We start from the raw sequence: 17,500 nt of genomic DNA, 5'->3' as shown, positions 1-17,500 counted from the left end.
TTCTTTTTGGTGCTGTGAGCAATCTCAGAACTTGGCGGTTGATGTTCTGTTAAATCAAGGTATTCACATGACCTAAGATGATCCAGACAGAGCCTGGTGCACAGTGGCCCGAGTTCAAATTACACCAAGCATCTCCACAACAGCTGGTCCCGCCCGATGGGCGGGAAAGATGGCTTGGCTCCTCCCTCCTCTCTGCCTACAGCTGTGGGGGCCAATCGCAGCCGTGTGCCATCTCACAGACCCCACTGCCACAAGCAGGAAGTCACTCCCACCGCACGGGTCCAACCAGCCATTGTACCCTGTCGGGCAGGCAGTGTTTTGGACAGACGAGCTGATGATGTGCGTCTGAGAGGAAGCACAGGCTTGTTTTCACCCTCCTAACATGTCAGATGGGCTCGTGCTGTATGACAGAAGGCACTTATCCACCAGGCGTGAGCCAGGGACAGTGGGAACCGCCAGTGCTCAACAACAGGGAGAGAACCGGGCCAATATCTGACAAATAAAGAAAGAAAAGAACAATTCAGGCCAAGCTTAACACCACAGAAACTGTTCCCCAAGAAAGCAATATCACTTAATAATTTAAACTTGCAATAATTTAACTGCAATCTGAGCGGTTGTCCACATGATGCCTGCCTACATAGAAGCCATTCAAGATCACAGAGAACTCAATGAGGAGTACTCTGGTTTTAAAAAAGCTCTTTAAAATTGTACCCGCGTAAACCACATGTGCGTTAAGTGTGTCAGGCTGCAGGCAGTGTGCCCTAATTAACATCTCCTGGTTCTCTGGCGTACAGTGCAGAGCGTTAAGCTGAATCAGATTTGCGAGAAAAGGTGTCATTTTCTTTTTCTGGTTTATCACTTCCTTTAGCGTGTTGTTACAGTTCAGAAAACCAAGCGGAGTTGTGCAGAAGAGTGAAAACAGACGTGATCTAACTTGTATGATGAGTAAGTCTGACCTCCTTGGTGTAGCTCTACGGGAACACTGCTCCAGTACCGCCCTGAGAGTCATCAGTCAGAGGAGACTGAGCGATAGGTGCTTTGCTCAAAGAGACCATCTGTGACACCTGTGCTGACGGTGTGGGTGTATGTGTCTACCTGTAATAGGTGCCTCCACCTCCAGCATGCACTTCTCACGACGGAGGATGCCGGCTCCATCGTTGATGATGCGGAGGGCCACTTCCTCCTCCAGACGGCCCTCCTTCAGCAGGTGGGCCTTCAGCAGGTCCACCCTGGGCCGTCCGTCCTCATACAGCTCCTTCATAGTGAGGCGCGTTGTCGGGGGATACGGCACGGCTGGGAGGAAGATGAGGGGAAAGTACTGAATCCATGGATTAAACACAAATACTGGACAACCTCAACGACAAAGAACAAAAAATAGAACGGATAGAAATCTTTTTGAAATCTTTGATGGACTGTACAGCTGTAGTTACTTTTGACTGCATGAGAAAGAAAACGCAATAATGATTCCACATTACACAGAATGCTGTGGGAACACGGAGGCCACTGAGGGCGAGACCCCTCTGTGAACATCATAAAAAGGTAAAAACACAGAACAAGAGTACACTACATTTTCCCACATTCATCATTTCTCATAAAATGACATCTGTCTCACTCTTTACATGAAAGTCTTATGGTTAACAGAGTTAAACCTAAAACTGTGAGTAGCAAAGATGAAGTTAAACCAGGCACAGCAAGCCAGCCTGTGTAGACCATCCAGATGATATAAAGGTTTGCCAAGGTTGCTGTAATTTTATTTCTGCTTTGTTGTTTGGCTAGTAGAGGCATGCACATAAACGTACTTCAGTCACAGATCATGCATGTGACACACCCACATGTTCCAACTAACTGTCACTAACTGTAACTGTCAGAATATATGAGTGTGTATTCACTGATTCACTGTAGGGTCCCTAGAGTAATATCAGAGGAACGAGTTTGGATTCACTGTAGGGTCCCTAGAGTAGAGTCAGAGGAACGAGTGTGGATTCACTGTAGGGTCCCTAGAGTAATATCAGAGGAACGAGTGTGTATTCACTGTAAGGTCCCTAGAGTAATATCAGAGGAACGAGTTTGGATTCACTGTAGGGTCCCTAGAGTAGAGTCAGAGGAACGAGTTTGGATTCACTGTAGGGTCCCTAGAGTAGAGTCAGAGGAACGAGTTTGGATTCACTGTAGGGTCCCTAGAGTAGAGTCAGAGGAACGAGTGTGTATTCACTGTAAGGTCCCTAGAGTAATATCAGAGGAACGAGTTTGGATTCACTGTAGGGTCCCTAGAGTAGAGTCAGAGGAACGAGTTTGGATTCACTGTAGGATCCCTAGAGTAGAGTCAGAGGAACGAGTGTGTATTCACTGTAGGGTCCCTAGAGTAGAGTCAGAGGAACGAGTGTGTATTCACTGTAGGGTCCCTAGAGTAACAGCAAACACTCAAGAGTATTGCCAGACAATGTTAACATTACCAAGTTAAACTCTAAATCGCAAGTGCTTTATAAAAGGTACTGCAAATGCAGACGATGGTTGGTGGCTAACCAAAACGATGAGGTGTGTGACAAACACTGGAGTGTTGGACACCATAAGCAAGGGAAAAAAGAAAAAGACAGAAGCACAATGTCAAACCATATTCAACTTTAAAGCAACTGGTCCGACATGTGAGCGCTCACTTTAGGCGCTTGGTCAGACGCGTGGACACTCACTTTAGGCGCATGGTCAGACGCGTGGACACTCACTTTAGGTGCTTGGTCAGACACGTGAGCGTTAAGCTGCATGTCCAAGCATGTGTCCCTCACCATGAAACAGGACCAGTGGCCAGCTGAGACACTGAAGGGTGGATGCAGATAGTGGAGGGTGGAGTTGCCTCTCTGCATCATAGGAGAGACCTGGTTGCTGAGCACCATACTCAACCAGATAAGAGAAGCACAGCGCAGACTGACAGGGGCAGCATGAGCCACCCCATGTGTTCACTCTCACCCGAGTGACATCAGCATAACAGAGTTATAAGATTTCAACCACAGTGGCACTGGATCACTTGGAGCAAGAACATATCTGTCTCAGCAAGCGTAGGAGTCTAAACAAACCCTGAACCAGCATGCGTGTGCGTGGGGGGGGGTCCACACTGCTCTGGTGACCACCAGCATACCCGTGGAAGAGCTGGCACAAGTTTACCCGCAGTGGCAGGGAGAGGCAGAGAGAGAGAGAGAGAGGCAGAGAGAGAGAGAGAAAGAGAGAGAGAGAGAGAGAGAGAGAGAGAGAGAGAGAGAGAAGGAGAGAGCCGGTTTAGTGGTGCAGAGAGAGAGCGAGACAGAGAGAGAGAGACCCGGTTTAGTGGTGCAGAGAGAGAGAGGGAGTGAGAGACCCGGTTTAGTGGTGCAGAGAGGGAGAGAGAGAAAGAGAGCGAGAGAGAGAGAGAGAGAGACCCGGTTTAGTGGTGCAGAGAGAGAGGGGGAGTGAGAGACCCGGTTTAGTGGTGCAGAGAGGGAGAGAGAGAAAGAGAGAGAGAGAGAGAGAAAGAGGGAGAGAGAGAGAGAGAGAGAGAGATAGAGAGAGAGAGAGAGCGCCCCGGGTAGTGGTGCAGAGAGAGAGCAAGAGACCCGGTTTAGTGGTGCAGAGAGAGAGAGAGAGAGACAGAGAGAGAGAGAGAGAGAGAGAGAGAGAAAGGCTGTGGGTGTGGCACATCCAGGGGCCCAGAAGCAAGCCTGCAGGGCAACACTGTTAGGAATGCGGGATTATGGTATTCTGATCTGGCTGGGTTAAAGTAGCACCACAGCCCAGACGCAGCTCCCTAGGGTCAGCGCAGGTCAACAAGGAAGGCCACACTCAAACTAATGCCTGCTTACGCACACAGAGCGTAGTCCAGGCAATAAGCCAGCTCCAGAAGCTAGTGTTGTTCTCTCCAGGCTGGACAGGCACTCTTACTTCTGTATCACTGAAACCTAAACACCGCATGACCTAACAGCACTGAACAGGGAGTCTCTAGAGTAAATGTTTTACTCTACACAGAGCCTTCGTAACTGTGGCACTACAAACACTATGACTCAGTTTCTCAGTCTGCATGCATCGTGCATACAAAACTCGAATCCAATAACAGTATTTCCCAAACTTACAAATACCAGTAGGACCAACATGATCACTGGCAAGACACTGTAGTCTCATTTTCCTTTTACACACACACACACACACACACACACAGAGAGAGCAGTAGAGGGATGACCAGGTACCTCAGAGACTAGCAGATTACACAAAACCCTTTTGGCCACGTTCAGTTTGATTCAGATTTGATCTAGTTTAATTCAGATCTTATCCTGCGTTGTTAAATTCGACTGAATAAATCTGCATTTGGTAAAGCATTATTGCTGTATATGCACCCAGTACACGGAGAGAAAATGTGAGAACGCATTTGCACGGCTAGGCTATAAGTAACATGCTAATGCAGTGTGTGCCAATGTTTTTTTACAAGACTCTACTGTAAAAGGATCAGTCCCAGGTCAGTGTGCTTTTCTGTCCATTTTACCTGGACCCCCATGTGACATCAGTGTGCTGGACATGCAGTACAAGGACTACAGAATCAGCACGGCCGTACTGGGAAAGGACCGATCAGCACGGCCGTACTGGGAAAGGACCGATCAGCACGGCCGTACTGGGAAAGGACCGATCAGCACGGCCGTACTGGGAAAGGACCGATCAGCACGGCCGTACTGGGAAAGGACCGATCAGCACGGCCGTACTGGGAAAGGACCAATCTGAGAAACATCATTCTTGGGAAACAGTTAAGTGCAGTGATGTCACTATGTCATGTTCCTCTGTGTGTACTGCACGTGACTTACTGCACTAAACTCCAGGGTAACGCTGACACCTTCAGATCAATGGGCATGGCCCATCAAGACATAAGGGATGTCTTAATGTTGGCTGACGTCTACAAACTCTTCACCCTTGATGTTTTATGTTCATAGCAGTGGTTTTTCTCTTCCTTAATGCCACAGATGCCCTCATTCACCAAACCAATTCATGGTTAGGAAGACTGGGACAGGACCCAACACACATCCTGTGTTCCAAACTCTGTCATATCTTCACACCTGGTACGTCTGTGTTGATCTGCTCCAGTGCAGGACACGTGCACATCACAGAGAATGAAGTGAGATTACTCAGACTGAAGGACAGCCTTCATATAACAGCAGCCACCGAGAGAGAGAGAGAGAGAGAGAGAGAGAGAGAGAGAGAGAGAGGGAGGGAGGGAGACGGACATGACATTCCTTGAAGCAAGGCCATAAACGTTACGCGTAGAGTTACGCGTAGACTTATGCATTCTCATTTAAATAAGAGCCCTGTCTGGTCCCGTGATTTTTAACGCGCTGAAAGTGCCTGTGCTATTTCCAGGGACTCTGCACTCGTTTGACGGGCTGTGACGTCCACCCAATCTGCCTCGCGGGGGGCGGGTTATTTCTATCGTCTGGGTTGATTCAGACATGGTGTGAGGATTGAAGCAGCATCAAGGGGCAGTCTGGGACTGCATGGTGTGACCTGCTGGGACTTCCCGATGTGCTGGCAGCTGTCCGTGCTGCCGTACAGGTCCGGGGGGGCTGCCCTCTGTGTGGGAATGTGGGCATTGTGCCCAGCACAAGGCATCAAGACACCCTGGCAACATAAAGAGCCCACATACATAACAAATAAAGACCTACTGCATTGAAGCACCCAAATGTGAAGCTTCATTGAAGCTTGAAATTAACATATAAACTCTATAAACCTTTAACAGGAAAATCACATTAAAAAAACCTCATAGATCTCCCAGCTGACCAAACAGATACTGGTATAATAGGGAGGGGATTTTATTGCTAAATATGTCACAAGATAGATAACAGTTACTTCCTGTTTTTAAAACAAGATAAACACCGAAACTATTTTTTTTAAATTTTGGAATCGTTACATGACGACGAGTTCTGACAAGTGTGCTGCATCAAAACATTCTTGACTAGGTAAGCATGCAGGATACCTCGGGTTGAAGTGTCATCTTAACCTGGTTTTAAAGAATCCGTTTTGACAGACTCAGACTTTTGCTATAACAGGGTCATTTCTTCTGTCTTTTCTGCTTAACATATCAGAAGAGGAAGAGAGAGCAGCTTCCTTTTTTCTGGTTGACGGAGTATGGGCTGGACACCTGCTCAGTTCACTCCTACAGCTGCGGCCATGCTGTTTCTCCTGCCCCGAAAAACTGCAGCTCTCCATTCTGAAGATTGGCATACCAAAGGGTGTAGCCATCCGCAGGAAGCACTCGGGATTTTACTAGCAAATGGGCTGGAGTCCAGTATCCCGTCGGCCTGGCATCGGCAGAGTGAACAGTATGCATAAACAGCCAGAAGGTCACTCGCTAGTGCAACAACACTGTATAGTAAGCCAGACCACAGACTCTCCATGCAGAAACACTGCATAGTAAGGCAGACCACAGACTCTCCATGCAGGAACGCTGCATAGTAAGGCAGACCACAGACTCTCCATGCAGGAACGCTGCATAGTAAGGCAGACCACAGACTCTCCATGCAGGAACACTGCATAGTAAGGCAGACCACAGACTCTCCATGCAGGAACGCTGCATAGTAAACCAGATCAGAGACTCTGCATTGAGCACCACTACATAGTAAACCAGACCAGAGACTCTGCATTGAGCACCCAGGCCGTTTTGGTTTAGTTTCAGTACCTCACTACCGTGAATTCTCAGTCCTGAGTGCAGAGATTTACATTATCTGGCCAAGGTGTGTTCAAAGGCCAGAAACGGCTAGCAGTGATTAATAGCAACGAGAGTGCCACAGGCAATGAGCTCTTCTTAGCTAAGGAATCAGGAATCAGGACAAATAAACCAAACCTGAAACTTGAATCAACAGGTAATGAACATTGTTCATCGCTGTATCAGAAAATGCCCCACCCACAATACACACAGCCCCCCAGGCTGTCCCACCGACAGGACTGAATACACACATCCCCCCAGGCTGTCCCACCGGCAGGACTGAATACACACAGCCCCCCAGGCTGTCCCACCGACAGGACTGAATACACACAGCCCCCCAGGCTGTCCCACCGGCAGGACTGAATACACACAGCCCCCCAGGCTGTCCCACCGACAGGACTGAATACACACAGCCCCCCAGGCTGTCCCACCGGCAGGACTGAATACACACAGCCCCCCAGGCTGTCCCACCGGCAGGACTGAATACACACAGCCCCCCAGGCTGTCCCACCGGCAGGACTGAATACACACAGCCCCCCAGGCTGTCCCACCGGCAGGACTGAATACACACAGCCCCCCAGGCTGTCCCACCGACAGGACTGAATACACACAGCCCCCCAGGCTGTCCCACCGACAGGACTGAATACACACAGCCCCCCAGGCTGTCCCACCGACAGGACTGAATACACACAGCCCCCCAGGCTGTCCCACCGGCAGGACTGAATACACACAGCCCCCCAGGCTGTCCCACCGACAGGACTGCCCACAACACTGCACAAAACTGGCCTGGATTACCTAATCTGGGTTATTTTAAATGATTTTATGGTAGCAATTGTTATCAGCATCCGGCTTTGTTTCATTTACAGTATACTTGCTGAAAAAGAACAGAAATCATTACCTGGTGCAAGGGCTGGGATGAACAGTAGAAGTATACCTACAGACTGACTGGCACTGCCAGGTAATTTAGTTGCATTTGTACAGGGCAGTGTTTAGTCAGGAGGGCAGAGTGAGGTAGTCAAGCGTACGTGAGTACATTTTGTCTGGTGGGCAGTGTTTAGTCTAGAGGTCAATGAGAGTCAGGTGGGTGAGTGGGAGCCCCAGCGGCTGAGGAACTGAAAGCATGCACGACGACTCATTTGTCAAACAGGCCGGTGCAGGCCGGTGTGTACGCAGGACAAAAGGTCACTGCATGTTCCGTAGCTGACATTTAACATCAGAATTAACCACAGTCACCAGGGCCTGGAATGGCCAGGAATTTTTGATGTAAGGAAAAAATAAAATAAAAACACAGGCAATGAAGATTTCCCTTAAAATGAAAAACACCACCAAACATTCAGCACTGCAAACTTAAAATGATCAAAACAACTAGTGTGGTGTTTATCGGTTTCACTGTGGTCCAATAATGCTGGCTTGACTTGAGACCCTGGTCCTGTATTCAACAGAATCAACAGAACCTCTAAGCAGGATTAGCCCTCGTTAAGTGGGTGTCTGGGAAGCCATCCCATTAAACTGGCTGACAAGGAGACACATTTGGTGCTGTGTGCATTTGGTTTCAAAATAAAGATGCCATCCGAGCCTGCGTGTTCAGCTCCAGTAGCAGGCGTTCATAAGGCTGCTCTTCCCCAGAGCCGCTTCTTTGCACCATCTGATAGAAGCGCGCTTCTGTTCACTATAATTTATAATCAAATGGAATTTAGGAAACTATCAAAATAAAAAACATATCTTATATTCCGAATTCTTTGTTTAACTTTAAAAAAAAAAAAAAAGTAAAGCAGATGCTCTAAAATTATCAAGAGTGGTGGAGTTGTACAACAGCAGGAAACAAGTGACATTAATGCAAATTTAAACAGGTTTCGTAACCATTGGGGTATGAGCGCAGAAATCTGCGTCTTATTGTGCACAGACAAACTAACCTATTTTAGCGAAGACTCTGAGTCTGCAGTGCATGACACACAGCTAGAGCTCACAGCCAAACACAAGCTCCAACACCAGACTCGTTACCATGGCGCTGACTGCTGCCCCAGCGAGGGAAAAGTCATCCGTATGAGTCGTCTGACAGCTGGCCTAATCAAAGCATTGGATGGCACTTGGTGTTGCCCCTCCTCCGGCAGCAGAGGAGGCTTGGAGAGCAGAGTGGGAGGCAGGGAGAGGTAACACTGTGTCAACATCCGTGCACTTCAGGCTGGGCTCGTGGGTGGACTCGTGAGCGTGCTGGCTGACAGAGCTCAACTCCCACCGCCCGTGTCAATCACAGCCCACTTTAGCCTTCCAAACACTCACAAAGCTGAACTCTCCCTTTCACATGACCAGAATTTTTTTCTGGTCTATGCGCTGCTACCAAGACATCAACCAATTCCTTCATATACTAAACAATACAAGTACAGGCAAAGATCTGGCCCAGATACACCGATGAACTGGTTAGTGCAGTGTCCTATTACCTCCCAAAATCAAACCATGGTCCCTTTGTTTAAATCTTTCTTGGTGATCAAGTAAATCTCTCTAAACACACCAAACCGGACTACGACGTGCCTGCCATCACAGAGGTGCAGCATTCCTGAGGTTTCTGAAGTACCACACTGCAGAGAGCTAAGAGGCACTGATCAGCATGAAGGCGGCAGTTAAAGACAGCACATCTTCACGGGGCTGTCAAAGGTCCATGACAGTACATACGAAGAACCTCAATAAAGCAGAGAAAAATATTTTCACAGATGATGGATACACCACACCAAGCAAATCTACACACCATCACCATTGTTAATGCTAATGTTAAAGGTGATGGGCAACTACAGTGAATGGAGAATTCATGTCAAATCCCTGAACTGATCAGGTTGGAAAACTCTGCCAAATGGCTCTGTGTCCAATAGTATGAGCACAACATTTTCCCCTTACCAATGGGAAGAGAAAGATAAACACAGTAAATATGGTGACCTGTCATCCCCAGTATACTAATCTAACCCAAGACTTGACAGTGCAGATCTGTTGACTGCCAAGACAGGAAGCATTGAGATTGAAGATAGCTACACAACAGCTTGGTCTCGTGGCTTGATATGGAAGCCTGTTCATCAAGCGACAGCTCGGATGACCAGACACCAGGAACTTCATGAAGAATCCAGAAAACTCTGGCCCTGAGCCAAAGGAGATACAGTGCATCAGGCACCTTAATACCCATAGGGCTAATGATCCAATTAGTGCAATACACAAAGAGACAAGTCGCTCCTGACAGGGATCTCCCTAGTCCCAGACACACGACGTCTCCTCCCGGCCATGGGCTCAAGGCTCGACACATAGTAGAATAAAGTTAACTAGAACTGCATGAACAGTCGAACTATGTCTATGTCAAACCACTTTCATAACTGAAAAAAATGTTTCATTAACAGGTGCATGTCACTAGACCGCTTGGCAGGAGCGCTGAAAGACTTTAAGCCCAAAGCAAGTCAGTCTGACAAAGACAAGAATCAAGACATTCAGTTGTGATAAAAGCGGCAACGACAAACCTAGAAGAGCCACATTTTCATTTTTAGGCGACGACAAACATCTTAGCTCATGTTTACCTGACAAGCCGTCCTACATGCTGGATCAGCTTTCTAACGTTACCCACATGCATTCAACCATCTCGATCAACTGTCAGGCTAGCCAGCTACCTAACATACCTAGTAAACAACACAATAATAAACATGTCTATTTAAAAGGTGCAACTGAAAAACAGATCACATTTGCTTGCTAGCTGCACCACAGGCGCTGTCGTTAACAGTACCAGCAGCAGTAACGTTACCTATCCAGCAGAGACCTGCCACTATAAACAGCTGTGTTAACTGGCAGACGCCTCAGAGCTTTATACGTTACCTTTAACTGGCCTTTCGATTGTGGACTGTTTGTTCTGGTCCTTCGTTGACATCTTTCAAACTGCTTATGTTGCGAAAGCAGCTGCAATGCCTCCGCGTAGCTAACCCAACTAAGCTAACCTAGCTAACCAGCTAACGGAGTTAACCCTCCAGCTGGCCCCGTCTACAGCAGGGAGCCCGGGTCGGACTGCGGCACAGGCGCTGTGGGAGGACGGGCAGAGACGGGGGACAGGGGACAGGGGGGACTGGATGTGGCGGTTCTGTCCTTCGTTAGCACAGCGAGCCTGGCAGTCTGCGCGAGGAAGAATCAACGAAGCCAGGAAATGCGCGCGCGAGAAAAAAAAAAACAACAAAAAACCCCAACCAGGTTGTTGCGAGACGCTAGCTAGCTAACCCGAGCTAGTACTTCCAGAGTCTCCTCCGCTAGTACCGCTCTCCGAACTGTTTTACTGCATCTGGCTGCGCTGCTTCCCAGTTTTCCTTTTTTTCTTTCGCCTCTCTGCTCCGTCGTCCCGACGCGTCGCTTCTCTCCGATTAAACTCATCCACAGCACAAACGGATTTCCTACAACATGGCGACTAGTATTTGATGCGGAGGTTTGTGGGTAATGTAGTCATCATGTCTGAGCCGCAGAGCCCCTCTCTGGTGTAAGCTAAAGTAACAAACCAATATCCTAGCTACATATACACAGGCATAGATAGATAGATAGATAGATAGATAGATAGATAGATAGATAGATAGATAGATAGATAGATAGATAGATAGATAGATAGATAGATAGATGTTTGACCAAGTTTGTGAGGGCGTGAGGGCGTGTGTGTGTATGTGTGTGTGTGTGAGAGACAGAGAGGGAGGGAGGGAGGGAGAGAGAGAGAGAGAGAGGGAGAGAGAGAGAGAGATCGGTCTAAGTGGACAGTGTCACCTAGCGACCAAAGACAGAAATGCACTCGCGTGTTCTTATACAAGTAGACAACCCCCTTGACAGAGAGCAAGAGAGCGAGAGAGAGAGAGATCGGAAAATATACAGATTTTAAAATGTCTTGGAGACACTTCCGATATATAATTTATAATACACATTATTAGAAGACAAACTTGTGAACTTATGTCTAGTCATTGGTGATCTGTGACTACGAGTCTAGGCGTAATAGACACTGCGGACGCTGGCACGCGGAAATGGCTGATTTTTAAAAAACGTGTACACTGAAAATATTAGTGTTTCTTCTACACGCTGTCTGTGATTCATTTATTTTATTATATAAGCAATAAAGAATAGAATAGAATAGAATAGAATAGAATAATGAATGAGAAAAAAATGCGTTACAACTGACATTACGTGAAACAGGACCATTTTAAAATCAAAATCAACAGCAAATAATTGTACTACAAATATGATTTAAACTAGCGTGCTGTTACTTCTTGCATAAACGCGACCATAAAATCTTCTGTGAACCTTTTCCTTCAGTTCCAGGGCTACATTTGAGGGACGGCTGAACTGAATGCAACCCCCGGTCCGCGTTCTTGTCCTGGTCTTTTTTCAATAATAATAATAATAATAATAATAATAATAATAATAATAATAATAATAATAATAACAACAACAACAATAAATCAAGTGTTACACTGCCACCGTGTGTTCACGTAATGAACAACACACTTCATTAAATTGGGTGGAATTCCCCAACGCAGTTCTCGAGCACCACAGATGGTCCATATTTTGGCTCCTTTTGAGCCGCAAGCACACGTGAGCAACTCGTGAATCCGGGTGACGACATCAATCGTCAGGCGCGTGGAGAGCTGGAGCAGAGCGCACGTGCTCAGGGCTGCTATAGGACATCCTGCGCAGGCAGACACGTACGCTGCAATGACACTTAAGAAAGGCGCAAAACCTTTCAACGGAAAATGACAGAAATGCAACGAGGGGATGATTGTTTCACCCTGTTTTTACGTTAGATGAGGACAATCAATCGGAGTTGCCCTAATCAGTTTAAAAGCGAAATTACTGTGGATCCAAGTGTCTGTGCGGAACTCGGTGAGGATGGAGGAATGAAACGAACCGAGCTGACGACCTGACAAACAAGCCGTTTGGATTTACTCACACGGTTTGAGTAACTGATTCAGATACTTTCCTTAATTAGTATCCATTGGAATAATAATATAATGCATATACAAAACTTGTCTTTTATGCAAATAAAATAGGCACTGAATATTGGATTGCTGTTCAGTTCACTGATTTCTCTTTCACAAATACGACACAAGAACTGTCACAACGGTTTTATTTGTTCATGTACACAGCGTAGTCAAACAGAAAAACGTCCATGAGAAACAAGCTACAAACGAAAACATTCACTGTGAAGACTCGCGCGTGTGTGTAGGCAGTCCGCAGTATGAGTGGTTCCATGTATGAATCCTAACGAGCGGTGGGGACAGTGATTAGCTTTAAATATGGTGGAAATGATATGAGGCCTCCCACTCTCGATCATACACCGATTTATCAAAAACCTTTATTTGTGAACTTAATGCATACAGCCCACATGGCCAAGCCAAGAGATCCCAATCTGAGGTGAAGTATGTGCAGTACATATCTGAATAATTGTGATCATTCTCAGATGATATGTGACGATAGTGACATTCTGCACTGTGATGGGAGGATAGAGGATGGATTCCTTCTCCTGGGATGCTTACAAATGGCTCTACTCCTGCTCTAGAGACACAATCCTGAGCACAGATACACACACAGACTTCTGAGCACAGAGGCTCAGCAATAGTTTGTCACTACAGTAGCTTGCACTGAGCTACATAATATCCATGCAATTTTCAATGAACGATTAAAAAAAGAAGAAAAATCTTCAGCTAAATGTAAAGTATGCTAATTTAATGTTTCCATTCCTTATTATGATTTACATAATCTGATTTTACTAATGATCTCGATGCTATGAAGTGAATAAATACACAGACTTACAGTGGTGCTATTTTTTTTGCGGGGGGGGGGGGGGGGGACAATAAATTGCGTCATGGTAATATCGGTGGTCATAACACACAAACTAATTAGAAGGGTGTTACAATTAAGGTTTTTTGCAAATATATATATATGCCTATATTACAAATTTAACTGGGCACTTTGAGAGAAGTTCAAATAGAAAAGCATAAGGCGACAGGACCTCAACCAGAATATGCCATTTGATACTTTGAGTCATGTTTCCTTGGCGATTGTGAGACTAAATGTTAAACTGTTTCAGAGGAAGCACAAGCGTTATTACACTGACCATCTTTTAGGCTCACCAGAGCTGATCCAGAAAATCGTTACCATCCTGTGCAGTTCATTTTCAGCTCTTCATTAGCCCACTGGCCACTGCTTGGCTGACACAGACACATTAGAACCCACTGGACTCAGGTGGTCCAGGCCACTGATTGGCTGACACAGATGCATTAAGTTAGTGTAAGATCTGGACTCTGGGCTGGCCAGTTGGTGGGTGCAGGGTTAGTGATCTGCCCATACACTTTGCTTTTGCACGTGAACACATGTGGACTCGAGGAGTAAGAGTCCCTTTCCTCTTTCCATTTAAAGCACACAGAGGTCATAAGACACGCACACACACACAAGCTGTTCAATATATGTTAGAATTAAAAGGTTAATGTGGTCAACCTGTGAGATTATCCCGATACATTGTGTTAGTACTGGATTAGGCTGTGTTGGCTGTGTTTTCCAGATAATAAGAGTCCTTGGAGAAAGGAATTTCTCTGTTAGAAAAGTAAGACTTTTTTCTTCAGTTCGTTTCGTTTCCACAGCGACAGACGGTCAAATTCTGCAATGGGCATTCCGAATAAGTTTAAGAATTCATCCGGGGCAAGATGTCTCTGGTGAAGAGAATCAAAACACAACCAGTCGAGAGACAAATGTAAGGCTTCAGGGAAATCAACCTTTCATTGTAAATGTAGGCCACACATTTCTGGATGAAATACAGAGAGGGAGAGATTGCATACCTCTAGTCTGGTCCGGTCTACTCCTGGTGGGAGTTTACAGCGTCCTCTATGGCTCACAATGAGCATGTCATACGGATAAGTCTAAAAAAATAACATTTAAAAGACAAGGAAAAATAAATAAACAAGCAAGGTTTTTCAAACACACCATATATTAGTCAGTTTAACAAGATACAGGTTTATATAATCAGTCTTCATTCTCAAAGTAATACAACTTACATTTCCACTCTGTGCCATATTTCAGCATGTCTTATGCCACTGGTCTATAGAACAACCAAGGTATTTAAAGTGAATCTGCTCCAAAGTTTCTGATGCAAGTTCATTTCTAGGCCATAGCGTGTTGAATATGGCACTCGCGCAACACAGATAAGAAAACTATAACTAAGGGAAGTGTTGTGGGTCACAAGGATGGGGCATGGAGCAGAGTATGTGAGCGGAAGAGCGCGCTTTAGCCCAGACAAGGAATGACTTTTTAAAGGTCGGAACATCACTGTGTCTCGCTCCGGTACCATTCCATCACACGAGCGTGAGGCCCATCTGAATATGGATGCGCTCATCTCAATGACCTTTACCCCAATCGCGTGCAGCACGTGGGGCCACAGCAGACGTTTAACACTGTAAATGGTGCAATGAAACGTTTCGCTTTTCTCAACTTAATGCAAGAGAGAATCTGAGTTTGTCAGGCAGCAGCCAATCAGCCCCCACAATCAAACCAGTGCTGGACAAGACGGAGCTTACCATGGCTGTACAGATGCAAAGGCACGTTTAAAGAGCTGCACAGCAGTGTGATGAATTGTGGGAGTGGGATGCTCCTAAGGGCGGGAGCAAGCTGGGACTTCCCCGAGGTAAGTGATTGGCCGTTTTTTTAAGCGAGGCGTTAACGGCTCCACTGCAATCACATACTCTGGTACCGAGGTCAGAATGAGAAACACGGAGAAACTTTGGAGGGGCTCCAGTTATTCTGAATCCTAAGGATCCGAGACGAGCAGATGACCTCACCTTCAGCTCCAGAATGCTAGGCAGAGAGTTTCCTCGATCCATTCTCGCCTTTGGAGCTTCTCTGTTCTACAGTCAACCCCCCCAACAGCCAAGGACGGAGCCCAACACAGAGAAGACTGGCATGAGCACACAGTCGCTCCATACCTGGCCTTCACCAGGACTACCACACGGCACAATAACGAGTGCTGTTTGGCTCATTATTGTGTAGCAAGCATTGCAAGTGGAGTGTGACGAGGGGATTCAAACACCCTGCACTGAAGTTCTCTACATCTGAAGTTCTCCTGGTTTAACTCCTTCTGCATCACCAGGTGAGCTACAGGAGCTCCTCCTCTGCACAGCATCTCTGCAGTGGTGAGGAGTTTGCCACCACAGAAAGTACCCAACAAATATGAGTCCTGGGGCCAAAAGTTAGTCACTGCTGCAACACAAAGTGAGCATGGCGACACATGGACTATACGCTCTACCTGTACTCCTACAGGGTCCTGTCAATAAGTAAATGTTTCTAACAGAAATGTGTATTATATACAGGGTTTATCTTCTGCCCCTTATCCTGAGAGTCCAGTGGATCCTGTATGAGTGTCACCCTCTAATTGCGAGGAGTGTAAATCACATGCATTAGCTGGATGAGGGACGAGTGTGCAAGCTAACCTTTGTAGATGAAAGACACAGGGAAATGGAAGAAGACCGGACGCAGGGTTAGTACACTTCAACTACCAATCAAAGTCTTTAATGTCTAGCAGCAGACGTCCATGCGAAATACAGAGAACGTTCTTACCTGTAGATCTGCAGGACACAGAACCACCACAAAGAAAAAAAACATGCAGTTTATTAGAAGGAACTCAGACTGGATGGACGACTAAGACGAGGTCAGAGATTGGTCATTTGTGATCATGTGTAATCATGTGTAGTCATGTGTAGTCATAAGTTGGCTGCTTGCTGTTGTATGTTTCTTTCTCTTACCTGTTCTGGGTTTGTCACTGTCTGTGGAGGAGAAGTCAGCTGACTGCAGCTGCACACATGAAAATTTAAAAGGATTAAAAAAAAGGTTCTTTAAAAGGGATTTCTTGTGGGAGTGTGTGAGGCAGTGAGGCAGCATTAGCGCTGAGGTGGATGAAGAGAGGAGCAGAGAAGTGAGGTGGTGCGCACCCGCAACAAGCCTGACCGACTGCAGGGTGGCAGCGTGGCAGATTTACACGCCGACGAACCTGCAGGCAGAAGAAATCCTCCATTACCCATAAGCCCTTTCCCATTACCCACAAACCCTCTCATATTACCAAGCATCACTACTAAATGGGGCCTCTGAAGACTGACCCGTTGTACTTTTCTAGGTCAGAACGCCCAACTGCAGGTTATGGTGTATGAATTCATTATTGTGAAATCATTAATACACAGATATAATTAATATATTATTGTGTGAATTAATATAGAGTAAAATGCAGTTATCTTTTCTCAGGAGACTGTGTTACAGCGTTTGGCAGACATACCCTTGTCCAGAGTGACGCTTATCAAAAACATATTCTCATGCTAGCACAGCTAGGCTAATGTTCATATGAGGAGCTGCGTGACCTGATGAAACTGCGCCCGATAACCTGTACAGCATGCCTCTGGTGCTTTGGTTCACGACCATCTTCAAACACGCCTTTATCCTCCAGGACATGACCAGGCTCATGCAGAGTTTAACTGGGAGTGACCTCTTCAGTAGGAACACTACCCCACTGAAACAATTGCCCTGACAGTTCACTCAGGTCTCTCTGAATAACAATAGACAGAAAGATCTGCCATGACAGACAAAAGCTTGATAAACTACCAGATAAACCAACCGGCGTTAACAGATGAAGAAACTGTAACAGATGGAGTCATAATACATAGTAATAAATAGTAATAATAGAGTAATAGTAGATGGAGGTTAACAGATGAAGTAATAGTGACGGAGGTTAACAGATGGAGTAATAGTGATGGAGTAATAGTGATGAAG

At 46.3% G+C, this 17,500-nt stretch overlaps 2 protein-coding genes and 1 long non-coding RNA gene across 6 annotated transcripts in view; all 3 read right to left on the bottom strand.

The window, feature by feature from the left end:
• Nucleotides 1-11,112, bottom strand: part of ppp3ccb (protein phosphatase 3, catalytic subunit, gamma isozyme, b) — a 25,159-nt gene extending 14,047 nt beyond the window's left edge. Inside the window, exons 1-2 of one of the 2 annotated variants that reach the window (XM_035535536.2) lie at nt 10,550-11,112; nt 1,096-1,293 (exon numbers count right to left, since the gene is read on the bottom strand). In XM_035535536.2, coding sequence (XP_035391429.1) covers nt 1,096-1,293; nt 10,550-10,601 — 250 coding nt within the window. In that variant the 5' untranslated portion in view covers nt 10,602-11,112. The remainder of the gene's footprint in view (nt 1-1,095; nt 1,294-10,549) is intronic. The other variant, XM_035535535.2, reaches the window with a different exon arrangement.
• LOC145652374 (uncharacterized) lies at nt 4,632-10,539 on the bottom strand. The gene is made up of 2 exons (XR_014118577.1): nt 5,978-10,539; nt 4,632-5,622 (listed from the first exon to the last, which is right to left on the bottom strand). It is a non-coding gene; the product is annotated as an uncharacterized LOC145652374 (long non-coding RNA).
• Nucleotides 11,113-12,804: 1,692 nt separating the features above from the next.
• dmtn (dematin actin binding protein) overlaps nt 12,805-17,500 on the bottom strand; it is an 18,829-nt gene continuing 14,133 nt past the window's right edge. For 2 of the 3 annotated variants that reach the window (XR_014118546.1, XR_014118545.1), the window contains exons 11-14: nt 16,672-16,730; nt 16,486-16,534; nt 14,530-16,308; nt 14,336-14,403 (exon numbers count right to left, since the gene is read on the bottom strand). Coding sequence is in view for 1 of the 3 variants with exons in the window: in XM_081701766.1 (XP_081557892.1) it covers nt 14,290-14,403; nt 14,530-14,610; nt 15,526-15,591; nt 15,843-15,850; nt 16,486-16,534; nt 16,672-16,730 (377 nt within the window). In the remaining 2 variants the exon portion in view is untranslated. Of the gene's footprint in view, nt 14,404-14,529; nt 16,309-16,485; nt 16,535-16,671; nt 16,731-17,500 lie in introns of all 3 variants that reach the window. The other variant, XM_081701766.1, reaches the window with a different exon arrangement.

Source organism: Electrophorus electricus, chromosome 19, assembly GCF_041902795.1.
Source record: "Electrophorus electricus isolate QZ-2024a chromosome 19, ASM4190279v1, whole genome shotgun sequence".
Taxonomy (NCBI): Eukaryota; Metazoa; Chordata; class Actinopteri; order Gymnotiformes; family Gymnotidae; genus Electrophorus; species Electrophorus electricus.
Note: the sequence above shows the minus strand (reverse complement) of the source record. Positions and strands in the feature narration are given on the sequence as shown.